Source organism: Coturnix japonica, chromosome 8, assembly GCF_001577835.2.
Source record: "Coturnix japonica isolate 7356 chromosome 8, Coturnix japonica 2.1, whole genome shotgun sequence".
Taxonomy (NCBI): Eukaryota; Metazoa; Chordata; class Aves; order Galliformes; family Phasianidae; genus Coturnix; species Coturnix japonica.
Genome location: NC_029523.1, coordinates 4,546,079 through 4,563,663, shown reverse-complemented (window position 1 = coordinate 4,563,663; position 17,585 = coordinate 4,546,079). Strand labels below are relative to the sequence as shown.

The window sequence follows — 17,585 nt, the reverse complement described above, 5'->3', positions numbered from 1 at the left end:
AGATGCCATAGAGATGGAGGAACGGTGGAGCAGGTAGTCCCTGTTGGGTGATGCATATCCTGCATGTGCAGGAGCAGTGGCTGTGGGGTGCTGAGTCATCTGCCTCCAGCTGACATAGTGTGATTGTTGCGGGCTGTGCGTGACGCAGCGCACGTGATGGGGCTGTGATGGGGCTGTGCTCAGACAGGTCGGGCCCTGCAGTGTGTTTGTGGGGGACGCTGGTACTTAGAGCTGTGGGGAAGGACTTGGGCAGTGCCATTTAAAGGGAGTTGGATTTTAACTGAAAGCAGAAGTGAGTTTTCCCAGTGTGTCATCGTGTCTGAAACTTGACGCCAGTCAATAATGCTTTGAGGCATTCTTGCGTTTGAAAACATCCTAATTTTGAGGGTTGGATCTGCAGAGCTTGCTGGTTGTGTGCAAGGGGCCCTGCACTGCACTGCTGGGTGGGAGCCACTTCCTTGCAATGCTGGCAGTGACAGAGCAGTGCCATCTCTCCCTGAAGCCTGAGCAGATCTTGGTGGCAGCGCCCAAGGGGAGAGGGGTCACGGGTCTCATTGCAGCCTGATGTTTCCAGTGCTAAGACTGAAATGGAAGAAGGAGGCTGTTACCTCTGTTTAGAGTAGAATAGCTGTGTGGTACAGCATCAAACAGTACTAGCAACTGAAATAGATGGAACTAATTTCCAGGCAGGTGTACTCGCTCTTTGGCCTGAGATGTGGGGCTAAAGAGCAAACAGGAATCCCTATATGAAGTGTAAGTAGGGAGCAGTGCCTTCTATCTGACAGCGTGTTTTCTAATCTGTTTTTTCTGGCATCTCTTTATTTTCCTCCGTCACGCTTAAAGAAGCGTGTTTGTGTATAGATGTGTGTGTGTGTGTATGCATACAATATTATGAGTTAAAGTGGGAAAGAGAATGGAAGGGATGAGTTAAAAAGTCCAAATGTTATGGGGAGAGGCCTTTTGTTTTTATGTGGGTTTGTCTTCCTGAAGGGTTGCAGTGAAGGTTTTGCTCAGGAGGTTTCATACTCATGGAATAATTCTGGGGAGGTGTATGAAACTGTCTCATTTCTACTGTTTTATTGTAGCTTGTGTTTTCTCACCTGTTAGTTGGAGGGTACTTTGTTTCCCATTGTTTTCAGGGTAGTAACAAATTGCAAAGCTTGCAAAGAGACATCTCTTACCCAGCTCAGTTGTTACTGATGCACCATCTGCCTGTGGTGATTCTGGGTGGTATTTATGTTGTATTTCAGTGCATGATTCTGCTTGGTGCTGTGGGTGAGGACCCAGCAGTGAGACCAAAGCCATGTACATGGGCAGCTGTGGAAAGTTTAGTTCAGGGCCAGCCTGCACACACACAGCCCAGAGCTGTCGGCCCCTGCAGTGTCATTCCTGCTGTATGTGACACTGGAGAAGTTCAGCTCTGTGCTGAGCAGCCGGGGAGGTTTATTAGCAGAGCAGGGCTTGTTGCACAGACAGCTATTCCTTCCCTCTGTGGGGAAAGGTTGGCTGGCTCCAGCTAGATAGCCATCTGTTTCAGCTGTTAGACTGTGCAACAGTAGGTGGTTTCCTGAGGTTCCTCCCAGCCGTACTTTCTACTGTCAGTGCTCCCAGTGGCCTTCCTCTAGCATTTAGGCATCAGTCTGGGGCTGTGGGTGCTTGCAACAAGGGGCTGGAGGGCAGTCTGTCATAGGGAGAGCTGTTACCTGGTGCTCCCGGAGTCACTGCATTTCCCCTGCAGGGGCTGTATCTGTGAAGGCCCTTCTAGCCCAGCTGGCTGGTACATGTGAGGACAGGTCTGTGTGCTGTGCTTGGCTGTGAGCTTTGCCTCCTTCAGAACCTGCCATGGTAAGATATCAGCAGTCCTACTATTACCTCCCTTCTCGGACTGGAAGGCAAAAAACTTTCCCTCATGTTAAGGCTGTAAATAAGTGATCTATTTTGTTATGCTGGTGTTCTTCAGTGGCTGGAGGCATGACAACGAACAACGTCTGTTTATTTTTCAAATTAATTAACTCTTGTGTTAAAGTATGTCAGCTCACTTTTTTCCAGTTGAGAAGCTGGGATAGAGAAACCTGCATGTTCACATCTACTTCTGTGCGTTGGCAGTGCAGTTTCACGTTAGTATCTGGTTTTAGATTTTCTCAGTTAGCAAAAAATTGCTCTTTTTGTTAATGCTTGGATTAACGCAGTGGTTAATAATCAGTGTTTCACTTAGGCTGTTCAAATCGCTTGTGAATTGGAGAGGAGCCTGGGAAATGATCGGTGGATCTTTTAATACCAGCGTGGTGGAAAGGAAGCGATGTGATTCAGCTGTTAAGCTGTGAGCACCGAGTGGTATTTCACAGTATGGCAGTACGTGCTCTAGGTTTATGAAGCTGTGTTCTGCTCTTTGCAGAAAGGTCTTGTGACATTTCAAGGTAATACCTACTGCAGGGGTGTGGATTACCTATGTGTTCAAACAGCTGTGACGCCTTTTCCTCAGTACCACCTGTCTGGGCAGCACTGATTTCCTCTTCACTCCTTGCTGGCTGCCTAGCATTGGCCCTATGGCATTGTACATCTCCTGACGATAGATGTCATTATTTTTTCCATTAGCTTTAGTACCAAGCTTTAGATCCACTGTTGAAACATGGCTGGAAGCTTAACATGTAACTGTTCATTGTTTGCCCTGGCAAAGTGATGTGAAGTGTGAACAACACGGTGCTAAATTCTGGAACAAAGGCCCGAGGCTTTTCAATCTCTGTTTTGGCATCAGATTTTTGTTGCCATTTCCAAATGCTTTGATTCTGAACAGTGCATGTTCTAACTTGAGCTTTATTTCTGCCTTTGAGTTGTGTGTTTGTTTTTTAAGCTAAGGTTTATTAAGAGGTTGCTAGGTTTGCTTCTTTTTGAACAGATAATAGCAAGCAAGTGCTCGCACCTTGGGATGGAACCTAAAACAGTGACTGGTGGAGAAGTGGTTGTTTTAGAAGAATCTGTTTAGTAGTGGTTCAATGTGACCTGAGCTGGTTTCTGCTACTTTCACCGATGACAGAAAGTGAACCAGGCATCAGAATGTTGTTTTCATTACCAACATTGCTTCTGGTAATGATTCTTTTCATATAACTTCCTCTCACATTTATTCTTTTCTATTTCCCATCACACGCGTGGTGCAGCTCTGCTTTTATGGCAGTATGGATCAAGGTTAGAGAAGGGGCTTTGAGAAACAGTTGTGGCTCTTACAGTTGACAGTAACTTCTGTAAATTCTTTTGGTTGTAGACAGATGGAGGGCAAGCTGTCAGTGCAGGATCACACTCAGTAATGCATGGGGATTCCCAGGGCATGGGAGGTGTGCCCAGGTAGGTCCGTGTGGGATAACGTAGCTCCATAGAGAATCATAGAGTGGTTTGAATTGGAAGGGAGCTCCAAGGTTATCTAGATCCAACCCTCCTATAGGCAGGGACACCTCGCACCAGACCAGGTTGCTCACAGCCCCCCACCCAGCCTGGCCCCAAATACCCCCAGGGAGGCATATAGATCAGCTGCAGTCTGCTGGTGTTGCAGTAGTTGTACGTGGCACTGTGCATGGCTGCATTGCATGCAAGTGGTGCCTGACCATAACCCTGAGCTATTCATCTGTCTTCTGAGGCTGCGGCAGCTCAGTGCTTCCACAGAGTCTTTGTGTGCCAACCCAGAGCCCCTGAGCTTGGGAGGAAACTGGCTTGTGATACAGCGTTTGGGTGAAATTATTCAAACTTCTAATGAATACTTGAAAAAAGTGTTTTGGTAGAATCAATAGAGCAGCACTTCAAAAGCTGTCTTGTTTTGACTCAGATCTAGTTAATGCTAATTGGATCATTTGTAAAGGAAAAGGTAAAAATTGAAAGATAATTAATCCAACCTTATATCTTTGGTAAGATAACTATCTTGATTTGTTTCTTTCAAAGACAGATAAGAGAAGAAAGATTGAAGTTTCTTTTCCAGTGCCAGAAAATAGCTGGAATTAAAACAGGTTGTGACTTAGTCCATTAAATATGTCAGAGCTGTGCTCCTAGTTCAGCTATACCTGCACAAGTGGAATTTAAGTAGCACAAAGGATTTCAGATGCCTGTTCCAGTAAAGAATGCTAATTTTCTGTTTCTGTTTTCTTCCAGGTTATGTTTCACACTATGTGCTGACTGTCTGTACTTACAGAAGATATTTAAAAGCAAACAGACTTTTTTTTCGAAGATTTTGATTCCAGTGGAATCTGCTTTAGATTTTTGTCTCGTCAATTAACTCCTGAAACAATGCCTGTACAAGCTCCGCAGTGGACGGATTTTCTCTCCTGTCCTATTTGCACACAGACTTTTGATGAAACGATCCGGAAGCCCATCAGCTTGGGTTGTGGCCACACTGTCTGCAAGATGTGCCTCAACAAGCTCCACCGTAAGGCGTGCCCTTTTGACCAGACCACTATCAACACAGATATTGAACTTCTTCCTGTGAACTCAGCTTTACTGCAGCTAGTGGGTGCTCAGGTACCAGCGCTTTTTTTTATTACCTCTTCCTGTGTTATCCTCTAAAAAGAAAGAAGGAAAACAATTAATGCTCTAAGAATGTGACTGTGTAGACATCTCATTGGTGATTACAGGTTTTGAGCCATGACGTGCTGTAGACGATATGACTGGAACAGCAGTTCAGATCTTACTTCTGTCAATCACTGACTAATTTTGTGTTTGTCATTTAGTGTAACTTTGGGCTGTCACCATGTTCTGTTCTCTTCCTTCTTCCCTAAGTTGTATTTAGCCATACTATGCTGAAAGGATGAGCTGGATCAGGATCAGCGAGTTAATCTGGTGGAAAGCTGTTCTTCTTTTGTGAGTAGGTTACTTGCTTTATGTGGTTGACCCAATGGGCTCGTCATCAGGTGCCCCAAAAGCAGGATGTAGAAGAGAAGTAAGACAGACCCCTCTGGTAGCAACCTTTGTACTGCCTTATCTTTAATTTGAAACTCAACTCTGAAAGTGTAACTTTGTGAGCTGGCACGTTAATATAAACTCACAAAGGTGTATGGGGGAGGCTGCCCAAGATGGCCTTTCTGCTCGAAGGTTGCTCAGAGGTCAGCTGAATTGCGATGAACTGTGTGAGTCGTCCTGCAGCACTGCTACTAATGGCAGCCTAAGGAAACAGGCAAGGATGTGGCCAGTGGGAAGCAGGGTCACCCTGTTCATCAGTTGCAGCACAGACTTAAATTAGTGTAAGCTTACTGGTTGGTTTATCAGTAATTTCATGTGACCTGTACTTGCCAAGGCTGGATGGAACTGTGAAACAGGGGCAAGCAGGGGTGATCGTGTCTAACTTATGAGTAAAGACAAAGATGTAGAAGGAATGTGGTTATCGTAGCATGGTCATTGTTTTCTGTTTGCTGCTCAGCTGCCTGGGTTCGCCTGAGTTGAAGAGGCAATAGAAAAGTCAGGGAAGTGCACAGCTCAAGGAAAAGAGATGAGTTGTATTCCAGAGGAGCCAGAAAGGGGGGAGGCCAAGATGTTGCTATGATGCTTCTTGTTAGGTTCTGTGACTTAGATCCAGATGTGGTTTTGCCACTTCTTGTTTTCATTCAATTTATTGAGGAGTGTGGCTTATTTCTTGTTTTCATGCTGTCTAGAACTTGGTTACTCTAGCATTGAAGAGTGTCAGTTTCTACCTGGAATTACTGCCTGTTTGTCAGTTTTGGCTCTCCCCATCATTTCCCAATGAGTGAACTTGTTGCCCGATTTAAAGCCATACTTGATGTGGAAATTAACCTTTCTGCTTTCCAGGGACATCAGCAGGGTGTGCTCTGGGGCTGTTGCTGTGTGGTTCAGCACATACTCAAGTGAGGTGGGGGGAGAAGGGATAGTGGGGAAGGTAACAGTTAATATCCTTGAGAGAGCTAGAAATAACTGAGCACCTAAATAAGACCTGAGAGAAGAAGTGAAGAACAAGAAGGACGGTGGTCTTTAATACAAATCAAAAAGGATTTATTAGAGCATTCATAGGATGGATTTAAAACTTTTTAAACTTCTCAGATAGGGAAGAAATCTCTTAAGCCTATTTCTAATGGAATTAAATTCTGAATTTTGGCTGCTCAGGCATCTACAGATTACTTGCTATTATGTGACTGCTTTAAGCATTTGCTGGGCCAGTGTTTTGAAGGCTCACTGTCATGGATGTGTCATCTCATTTCTTCCCTCAGCATTGTTCACATTCCAGGTGGGTGGTGTCAAGTGGCAAAAGTTCCTGTGGCACTTTAATTTCTATTGTAGTCACCTGTGAATGCGACAAATACAACTCCAAACATTGGGCAATGGAATCATGTGGATGGAGAGAGAATTTGGGAATGTGATGAATTGATAGCCCACGAAAAAGGGGAAGGTTACAACTGCAGAGCTTGTATTAACAGCTCACTTGATAATTTAACAGCTAAACTGCCATTTCCAAATCTCTTGCCTGGTATGAGGTGATGCAGTGTCATAATTTCCTGGTCACCCTTCTCATGCTGTCACAAAACTGCCTCTTCCCATGGCTGCGCTGCCAGGAGGCCTGTGTTCATTGCCAAGGCAGATGTACTCAAAAAGAACACAAGTTAAAAGTAATAAAAGAGTCTGAGATGATTTTTCCGGTCTCGTTCTCTGTTGGGAGATGTTTGTGATGTTATGTAAATGTGAAAACTGCAAAGGGTGTGGTGTCTGAGCAAATGGAATATTGAATGAGGATGAAAATCATGAACTCATTCTGCAGGGCATCTATTTTGAGGCTCTCAAGAGGCGTTGTAAACAGAAGGGACTGGAGCGTCTGGCATGGAACTGAGAAGATATTTTGAGACGGGGAAATGAAAATGCTTTGAACTTGTGTGATTTCTCAGTTGTCCTCCAGCAACTGTTTGACGGAGCCAGAATTAACGTGCAGCTCTCGTGTGACTTTCATTAATTGTGGCTGTGCTGTTTTTCACTTGGTCAGTGCTGTTCTTACAGTTGTTACAACTGTGAATGCACGGGGAGCAATGGAACTGTGTATAGCAGTACCCAGCAAAAGGACAAATAACTCACAAGCTCTGCTGTAAGATGCTTCAGTGGTGTTGTATGTGTGAGAAGAAAGGTATTTTCATCTCCTGAGACTCCTGAAGACACCAAATAAGTGTCTAGTTTTAGAGTCCCATGCAATGCCTGCTTCAGCTTATGATGAACGTTGCATCTCTTTTGAGCTGCTGCTTTGGATTTTACATTGAAGCTTCTCTTGCAAAGAGGAGAAATAGGAGCGATGTTGCAGATGTGCAGGGTTAAATAGCTTTGTGAACTCCTGGCAAGTTTTCCTGTGCCATCTTTCTCCTAGAAAAAGGGAAGCTTTCTGTGAGCTTGTGTCTGTGGGGCTGTGTTGTGCTGCATACAGCATTGCAAACCACAGCTGTGAACATGTGCCAAACCAACCCTGCCTGATTGCAGACTGAAATCCAGAGCTGAGCAAGCCATTCGATGATTCCTGCCCCAGCCCACTATAGCAGCTCTGCTTGCATTTTTAGTTGCTGCTGCTGGCAGAGCCTGCAATGGTATGTGGGAATTGTGCAGAATAACCATTCTAGCAGTAGGGTAGGGCAGAAATACGTGAGATGCATGTGCTGTTAGATCAATGAGCCAGTTCTGCTTGTGTAACTTTACAGACAGAAGCAGGCTGCTAAAAGGGCAGCAGCTTTGGAAAGGTGGTGGAGTGTTCTGTGAACATGAAAGTGAATGCTGAAGGTGCTAATGTGTGTTTCCCAAAACCCACTAATCCAGTCCAGCTGAGACTGTTGCAGTTGAAACAGTTATGGCTGACCTCTGTAAGGCACAGCTGCAGAATCCTCTGCTCAAAAGCAGAAGTCCATGGAAAGCATCCAGGCCAGCCTTCCTTGCCTGCTGTGGTTTAGCTTGCTGTTTTCCCCTGTAAGTGGTGTGAAAGTGCCAGATGCATCCTATCTTGGTGTTGTTTTTGGGGTGGTATTAACTGTCCTAATTGTTGTAAGCTGTATGTTACACGGGCAGACTTTTTTTGTCACCAACTTTTGACGCAGAAATGATGCTAGTAGTAACTTTGAGATGTGTGACAGAACGAGCATCTGGCAGGACTGGCCTTCTGGGCTTGTGGAAGTGACATCCCCTAACTGGAACAGATGGCTTCCTACACAGATCAACAGGGAAACTCCTGTTTGTATGCATGGTGATGAACATAAGTATGTGTGTTTGTGTGTGTATTTTACTTACATTCACTGCTGCCTTCATAATGGTACTCTGCGTGGCTGTGTTACATGCAAAGGTTGTCAGGTTTGTAGCTCAAGCATTAAAGGCTTGCACTTTGAGGGTCAGGTAAGCAGCTATACAGGGTTAGCATTGTGTTATTGCTGGTGGGATGGAAATTGACTTGGAAATAATAGAAGTCAAAGTCTGAGATCTGTTTGCACTTGAGTAGCATATGCAAAAAGGCTTGCAATTAGTCTTGTGGGAAACTCCAGTTGTTGATACCATTGTGTATTTGTTGAGTTGGTTGCTGGAATAGTGCTGTTAGTGGGCACTGTGCTGTGCTGCACTTCCAAACTTGTTTAAAGCTGTAAGGATTTAACTGGAGAAAATGGCAGCAAAAAAATAACTTTGGGGGTGAGGATCCAACGTACCTTCGAAACATGTTGGTTTCTGGTGAGTACCTGGATACAGAGATAAATACCATAACCAAAACATCATAAAAATAAAACCAAGTGTGGCCTGTGATGTCAGTTTGATAGTTGGACTTTGTGTTCATACAAGCTGTGTAGGATAATGTCTTCTTACTACTTGATGGCAAAATACATTGCAGGAGTGACCCAGTGTATTTGCTGCTAAGTCTTTCTCCCCCTAATCCAAGTAGCTCAGATTGCTTATCCCAGGATGACTGTAGAGCTGTGAGGCCCTGGATACGAATCTGCACTTTCCTGTAAGTCAGTGTTCATCTGATCTGTTCTATATTTGCTCATCCAGCTTTGGAGATGTCTCAATATGCACATATGACTTCAGCAAAAATTATAATTACAAAAAATGCTAATATCTCTTGTCATGTTTCTGTTTCCTGTCAGCAACTGAATGAAAGAAATCTGATAGAACAATCATGCATTGTCTGCATATATTTAATCTTGTTTTTAACTAGTAGCTCTTTGCAGTTTGTTTACTAAGGCTGAAAAAATTGCTTGCTAATGTAGAAAAATGCGAACCAGGAAATGCTTGGTATTAACAAACGTAATGTGGTATTTGTGAGCATGGCTGCCAGTTATTTCTGTGCATTGGTCATAAATATGTCATCTCTTTCCAGGTTCCTGAGCAGCAGCCAATTACTATATGTAGTGGAGCTGAAGATACCAAGCATTACGAGGAGAGCAAAAAATGCGTGGAAGAATTAGCATTGTACCTCAAACCACTCAGCAGCGCAAGAGGTAATTCCTGCATGGTTTCCTTGGAAGATGCTTGATGGAAATACTGTGTGTAACAAACTGTTCATGTGGCTTTTGAGCCCATCTGGGATAAATGGGCATAGACATAGTTTAAAACCAGGTTGAAACTGCTTTCCTAAGCATTAAGGTTATGCCTTTACTTAAGGGAAATAAGTAAAGTCATTATATCGAAACTAATACTGAGGGAAAAGCTGAGGTATTTGGTGATGGTAAAGGAACTCAAAGTAAATCAGGTAAAAATAATGTTTTTTGACTTCTGTTTTGTTTTGAGATAATTGTAGTCCAGCATGTTTGTGGCAGAGGAAAAAAACTGAAACAGGGAAGTTATGGAGCATAAAAGAGAAGTAATGCTTTGTAAAAACAAGGTTATACCACAAGAGCAGGGTCAGCGAATAATCCTAGCACAGCAAAACAGAACCGAGTTCAAGTGTTTTGTATTTTATCTGCCTTACATATGATGAACTTAAATCTGTCACTCCTTCCTAGATGTAGAAGCTAATAAAGCACACACAGGCTAAGAAACTGATGTCTGAAAACAGATGGTCAAAGAAGGCAGTGATCCCTGCAGCCCCTGACTAAGGGAAGGACTGCAATATGATTTTACCATTGAGGAGACACTTGGGAATCCATAGCAGGAGGCTCAGGATAGACTTCTAGTATGGGGAGAGAATTCATTAGAGGCTGCACCATCTTAGAGAGCCAAATCAATCAATGAGACATAAATCTGTGGGAAGGCTGACTGCAGAGCACTGTTAGCTTCTAATGCTGAGTGAAACAAACTGGCAAAAACAAACTTATACACCTTCTCTGTAGTGTTCTATTTAAAACAAGTAGGCATCAGAAGAACTAGTTTTGTGTTTCTCCAGAGTAGTAATTGAGGACTGGCACAAGAAGAGGAGATACAAGATAGTTTATTTCTTTTCTCCTTCATTTTATTTTGAAGGTGTGGGTCTGAACAGTACTACTCAGAGTGTCCTGAGTCGTCCTATGCAAAGGAAGCTTGTGACGCTGGTTCACTGCCAGCTAGTGGAGGAAGAAGGACGGATCAGAGCCATGCGTGCGGCACGGTCACTTGGTGAAAGAACAGTCACAGAGCTCATTCTTCAGCATCAAAATCCTCAGCAGCTCTCTTCCAACCTCTGGGCTGCAGTGAGAGCCAGAGGGTGCCAGTTCCTTGGACCAGGTACGTGACGTTGCTTTTAATATTTCTTGGTTCTAGAAGCAATTCAGAATTGAGGAGGACTGAGAAATGGACATCCTTGTGACTGAAATTGTGAGGGTTTTTTTTGTTGTTTTTCTTTTAGGCTGTGGCCTGATTTCTTAACTGTAGTTTTTCAGAATTAATAATGTATCTGTTGGGCTGCTGTCCCAGGCTTTCTCACCCCTTTAGTGCTTTTGCAGGTCTTCCATAAAATTCAGAATGATTGATGTCCTTTTGTTCTTGTGCTGCGATGAAATAGGAAGTAGCCTCTCCTGCTGTCCTTTGGAGAAGCAGGGCCTTCCTAGAAGCAGGAAGGCAGTGACTAGATGTGTTGTCTTTTCCTAACCAAGGGAAATGAACATACAAAACAGCTGTAGGGAGAGATCTGGTACCTGCAGGTGTATGTGTATACATGTCTTCTTAGAAGTTACATACATCAAAATCTGAAATCTTTTACTTGGAACACTAAATTGCCTTTTGCTGAAAATAAATCAATACGAAGACTGGTACTTGAATTTAGAGAGTTCACTTTCTGAATGCCAACTAAAAAGAGTTCTTTGAAATAGAGGCCAGTTTCTTAAAATAGAAGCTTTTTACTGCTGAAACAAGTGGAAGAAGACCAGCTTTGGAATGCTAACTTTGGCTCCACTGCAAGGAACATTGAGGCTAATTTGCTAGCAAAATATGTAGCGGTACAGCTCCTCATTTGTTTGTATGGGCACTAATTGCTCTTTTACCTGCATGGGAACCAGCTTTGCCATTCTTTAACCTGTCAGCATTCTGTTATAGATATGAGAATAGAACTTACATTAAAAAATCATCAAGATAGACAGGAATGAAGAAATCTTCCTATCATCTGATACCCCAGACTCTGAGAATCTGGAAGTTGTGTCTGAAACAGCACAGAGACCTTCCTTGGTCTCCTCTCACTTTTTTTGTGTGTGTGTTCTCTTTCATTTTCTTCCTCACAGCTATGCAAGAAGAGGCTTTAAAGCTGGTTCTGCTGGCTCTGGAAGATGGATCTGCCTTGTCACGAAAGGTCTTGGTTCTGTTTGTGGTTCAGAGGCTGGAGCCACGATTTCCTCAGGCTTCTAAAACTAGCATTGGGCATGTTGTCCAGCTTCTTTACAGAGCCTCGTGCTTCAAGGTATGAAGAAGATTCTGCTCAGAGATTTCATAATGCAGGAAAATGTTTCTTCATATGACAAAATGATCCCTCAGTGTAAAATTCTTTTAATACACATGCACCATGTCTGAAAAAATTTCTGCTTTTTGGTTTTCATTGTCCTATACGATTACATGAGTCTAAAAATGATTATGGAAAATATTTCTATCAAGTCCCACATGTGTTTAGAGAATTTCTACATCTGTGATGGCAGTGTGGGCTGAAATTGCAATTTTAAGCTGTAAATCTAAGTTGGGACTCTGTCCAGGTTTAATGGATGTACCATGACTAAACCTGTATGCAAGTCAGTGTAATTTATTTCCTTGGAAAAGGCCTGAAACTGGAAAATTGCCGGTTCTGCTAATTGAGTGGTGATGTGCTTAGAAACAAAGAAATATGAGGCAGTGGAATATGGGAGTTGTAGTAAAGAGAATGAAGGCTGTGTTTGGTACTTCATGCTATTTAAACACTCGTTCTTATGTGCTAAACGTCTTTCAGTTAAATGAGGAGAAAGTGCTTTGTTGCTGGTAATTGTGTTCTAAAACGAACAAACCAAAAAGTGCAATGCACACGAAATACCTTGATTGGAGAAATGAAGTTAGTGTGCATGTTGTGATATTGTTTGCAAATTGTGGCGCTGCAGCAGGTGATGTCTGGGTCAGATTGTGAGTGAGTTACAGTTGGTGTGCATTTCATAGTGATTGCAGTTGTTGAAGAGCGCACGTTATTTTAATAGGAACCAATAGTAGTGTTCATTGCTGGCTAAGTGTTTTTCTTGCTTTGTACTTCACATCATCTTATCCTGCATGATTGTACTTGACTTGTTTTTTCCTGCTAGGTGACGAAGCGCGATGAAGATTCCTCCCTGATGCAACTGAAGGAGGAATTTCGTACTTATGAAGCTCTGAGAAGGGAACATGATTCCCAGATTGTTCAAATTGCTATGGAAGCAGGTTTACGCATTGCACCAGATCAGTGGTCCTCGCTGTTGTATGGAGACCAGTCTCATAAATCCCACATGCAGTCTATCATTGACAAGGTAAAGCCACCTAAAATCGGCCCACTTTATCTTGTTTGCAGCTGTTGTAGACATATGTGCTTGCAACTTGAATTCTTAGATTTGCATGTTGTGCCTGGATGTACTCATCTTACTCGTTAATCACTTGCCCCATTATTATAAAACCTGTTATGGCTTGAATAACTGCAGTTTATGTTTGTAACCTAGTGAATCTTTCTCCTTTCTGTCATCTTGCCATCTCTTTCTACCTTACCTCTTTCAACAGATGAAAAACCGCAGAAGTTAGTGCATGATTGGCGTGTGTCCTTTCTAAACACCTGATAACTGCCAATGCAGAAAAAGAATCTAATGGTTCCTGCTTTCAGGCTGGGAACTAGTCATTCAATTGAAAGAGAGCAGTTGTTTACTCTGTACTCAAGACAAAGAGAGAGGATGAATCATGTTTCTTAAATGATTTCACCTCTGGAAATGTGCAGATCACTTTTTGTTCAGAGTGAGCACAGGTCTAATGTTCCCTCCAAATGTTTAAATCAGGGGATTCCCCTTAAATATTAGATCAGACAACTCATAAAATTGCCTAAATTAGGTGGGAAGAACTGAGTCCTAATGTCTTGGTGAATGGTTATAAAAGCTGTGAAAACAGCTTTGAGTGCCATTCAGGAGGGCTGGCTTCAGGAGCTGCTATGTATTATTCATGTGTTTGCCCGTGTTTTCTGATGTCCTGCCAGGACATCTCCTGAAGGTTTTAGGCAGAGTTATAGAACTTGTAAATGCTAAAATGTGGGATGTTATTAATCTTTTTTCCTTCTTCCACTGTGCTCTTTCCTGGCTGCTGTACTCAGAATGCAGTTCTGTTGGTTCAGAAGTTGAAGATACTGGACTCCTCAGAAATCTTATATAAATGAACTTTAATAGCTGCATTTCTTTCTGTGTGCCAACACAACACAGAAGAGATCGTGGGTATATTGCTAGAAGTAATGTCAGCTTATTTTGTTTCTTTAGGACTATATTTCAACTTACAGTATCAAAGAAAGGGTGTGTTCATAACACCGTAGGGAGAATTTAATACAAGGTGCCGAAATCAGTTTGTGTGGGGAGAAAAATGTAGTTCAGTTTTGTAAAGCAGCAGCTTTCTGGCCTTGTGGAGCGACCATGAGAAACTCTGAGGATTGCTTCTCCTGTAGAAAGTTAATTATTATAATTTTTTTAAGTTGCAGACCCCAGCCTCGTTTGCGCAGAGTGTTCAGGAATTAACTATTGCTCTTCAGAGGACTGGAGATCCAGCTAACCTGAATCGTCTTCGACCTCACCTTGAGCTCCTGGCAAATATTGATCCCAGCCCAGGTAAGTCCAGATGCTTTGCAGGGCTGGAGGTGGGAGGACAAAAGAAATCACAAGCTCTAGTTTAGCAGGAGGAGCCTTAAGAGTCTTAGGGGGTAAAACAATATTCCCCAAGTAGAAGGAAACATATTCTGTAATTCTAATTTAATGAATGACGTTCGTAACCAACTTGAGAGCAGCAGTGATCTCTGTGAGAAAGTTAACCATTTTGAAGCTGATAGAACAGCAGGAACAGTTTAACTACTTCTCTGAAGGCAGCTTCCTTGTTTGTCAGCACTGACTGAGTGCAGATAAGGATTTCTGATGTATGCAGTCTTGCAAGGTTCCACAGATGTTTATTTCTTATTAGGCAATGCTAGCTGGAGGGACTAAGAGCAGTCTTTAGTTTTGCATTTGCTGCTGTTGGAAACCAGACTTGCAAAGCAGTGGAAGAGTTAATAAAACCACTAATTCAGTGCTTTGGTTGTCACTGTGTTATTTTTGTATCTCCAGTTCTTTGCTAGAACAAATGATTTATTTATGATCTCATGGGAGTAATTAAGGAAAGCAGTTATCAGATTAAGGACTTCCTTTAATTCCCTATCCAAAAATTGTATATCTTTTCTGTTACTCTAAAAATTATACATACTAATTTTTGATCCGAGGTCTCTAGACTGCAGTCACTGCACTCAGAAGACACACTTGAAGGCAGCTTAAAACCATAGGGGACCTTCCGTGTGAACAGTTTTGATAGATAGAAGCTCAGCAAGAATCTGTCTTAATGCACACATTACTTATCTTAAGGAATTTGTAGTTCTACAAGAGTGTGAATGATGATCTGGACAGGGGAAATGAGATGGAAAGAGCATAACTGGGAAATTAAGATGCTGACAGAGAAGAAAGTGATGAAAGACATTGGAAAAGTCAGCTGCAGGAATAGGAGAGTGCTGAAACTGAAACTTTATTTAATACCTGTTGATATTTGTGAAATTGAGACTAGAGTGACATCAGGAGATGAAAAGCTGTAGATAGTTTCTCTACTTTTAAGGCAAAAAACACCTTCCATGTGAGTACGAGTTTTACTTAGCAGGTACTTTTTCAGTGGGTGAGTCTGATCTTGAAGTCATTTCTCTGCTATGCTATGGAGCTGCTTCCCTGCTGTATTCTGAATAGCAGAAGTTCCATGGGAATCAAGTACTTGTCAAAGTGCTTGAAACAGACTTAGTGAAGCTCTTTGAGGTCCAGCATGTCCACGTGGCAGAGCACATCAGCACACTGTGGAATGTCTTCTGTTGGAACAGGTTAAAGGGTTGGACGAGTATGTTACTCAGCTAGAAAGAGCAGATGCCCCTGTAGGACTGAAGTTGCAGTTCACACTGTAGTGTGGTAGATGGTCTGATGCATGGATTTGTTTTGTGTCACATGTTTTCACATGTGGGACACAGCAGCTTTGTATGCTGCTCAGTAACTGTGTAATCTAGGCCATTGATAATGGCGTTTGTACAGAACAGTTTTGCCTGAAGGAATCTGAGTGTGAAGCAGGATTTTGATTTTTAAGTACATAGAGTTTGTACAGGGTATTTCCTCTCAAGTTCTGTGGGGTATGAAAACCCTTGTAAAGGAGATCATTGATGCGGTAGTAGTAGACTTGCTGTCTGATTTATCTGTGAGGTTCAATATTGAGTCTTGAGGTAGCATTTTTCTTTAAATGTTACGTAAATCTAAAATACAAGGATTGATTTTCTTTATTCAATGACTTTTGCTTCTGATAAAACTTGGTAACTATTTTTTTGTGTGTGATACTGACTGTTTCCTAATACCTGGTTTTGGAAATACTTCTTCCTTATTGTATTCTGTTTCCTGCTAATACTACAGATGCTCCACCTCCAACATGGGAACAACTGGAAAATGGGCTTGTTGCTGTAAGGACTGTGGTTCACGGCTTAGTTGATTATATCCAGAATCACAGCAAGAAAGGAACGGATCAGCAACAGGTAACAGCCGAATCATTTAATATAAGCTAACTCCTAAATTTTACTTGGTTCTGTGTAATAGTAGAGGTTTACTAATGTCACCTGGAGAGATTTGACTTCACAAAGAGTATGTTGTGAACGTTGCTGCTCTTTCATATTCATATATTGAAAAAAAACCCCAAAACCTGCTTGAATTTGCACTGTTCACTAGGATGAAAAGAAAAGAATCTGATCAAGCTGGTTTGTTCATAGTGATTCCTGATTAGATGGGGAGAGAAGCTGGGGTGCCTAGCACTGTGCTGTGGGAATTTCCTTGCCCTTAATGTGACAGATGTTAGCCGGGTCACTGTGTTACCAATGCTTATTAAACCTATTCTTAATCATGCATAAATTGTAAAGTTTTAGGAAGACTGTTTGGGTTTCATCAAACAACTTTTTTGTTCATTTTGGTTTGTTTCAGAAATTGACGTTGCCAAATTCAAGTATGAGATAAGCTAATATTGATCTTATCACATGTTTCTTTGATCTCATTTTGTTCAGCTAAGTTAATCTAAATGGTAGCTACTACTGAGAGACAGAGCTGCTTGCCATACATTCCCACTCTCTGCATTGGCACTCTGCCACCTGGAGAGTTGGTTCAGGGAAAGAGCTGGTTCAGGGAGCCGAACCAGTGTGGGGAAAAAACAATCACAAAATCAGAGTGAATTGTTTCAGCTCTTTTACCTTTTTGTGTTTGTCACTGGCAAAAGGAGAAGCAGTAGAAATACACACAATATACCTTTATGCACTTATATTCAGATATCTTGTTGTTTTGTTCTTTTTTAACCTTGCCAGCCTCCTCAGCACAGCAAATACAAGACATACATGTGCCGAGACATGAAACAGAGAGGAGGATGCCCCCGAGGGGCCAGCTGCACCTTTGCACATTCACAGGAGGAGCTAGAAAAGTAAGTGTACAGATCTGCCCAATATTTGCTTCACCTTATCCTTAGTTCTTCATCATAAAGTTTTGGAGCTGTTCATTCTTGTGTACAGAATGTTTTGGTTAGTTCAGCAGCAGCTCAGCTCTGAAACTTTGATATTTCCACAGGAAGCATTACTTGAGATTTTGGAGATAAGCATTATATTTATTTTGTTGGGTTTTTTTGTTACTTCTTTAGTGAGGATAAACATGCTACTAGATTGCATGCATTGAAGTTATTTCTTCATGTGTGTTTCTCAACCTGTTTTTATAGTTGAGTGTGAGAGAGAGGTTGATACTGTCACATTCCCAGATCTAGGGTTCTTTGTTGTGTGCTGCTTTTGCTATTCAGAAAGCTAAAAACCACAATACTGTGCGTTTTCGTTCTTCTTTTCTTTAAACATCTGAAGCTTCGAGTACTGATACAGCAGTTCGTTAGCTATACAGCAGGCAATACGTGGGCAAAAAGAAATTGGAGGAGAGCATGTGGTGTTA

At 42.2% G+C, this 17,585-nt stretch overlaps 1 protein-coding gene across 11 annotated transcripts in view; it reads left to right on the top strand.

Moving 5' to 3' along the window:
• Positions 1-17,585, top strand: part of RC3H1 (ring finger and CCCH-type domains 1) — a 53,039-nt gene that overhangs the window by 15,311 nt on the left and 20,143 nt on the right. For 9 of the 11 annotated variants that reach the window (XM_015869552.2, XM_015869548.2, XM_015869555.2 and 6 more), the window contains exons 2-9: positions 4,135-4,500; positions 9,314-9,434; positions 10,396-10,635; positions 11,625-11,800; positions 12,657-12,857; positions 14,048-14,180; positions 16,032-16,150; positions 16,964-17,076. In XM_015869552.2, coding sequence (XP_015725038.1) covers positions 4,270-4,500; positions 9,314-9,434; positions 10,396-10,635; positions 11,625-11,800; positions 12,657-12,857; positions 14,048-14,180; positions 16,032-16,150; positions 16,964-17,076 — 1,334 coding nt within the window. In that variant the 5' untranslated portion in view covers positions 4,135-4,269. Of the gene's footprint in view, positions 1-3,059; positions 3,085-4,134; positions 4,501-9,313; positions 9,435-10,395; positions 10,636-11,624; positions 11,801-12,656; positions 12,858-14,047; positions 14,181-16,031; positions 16,151-16,963; positions 17,077-17,585 lie in introns of those variants that run through there. The other 2 variants (XM_015869549.2, XM_015869553.2) reach the window with 2 other exon arrangements.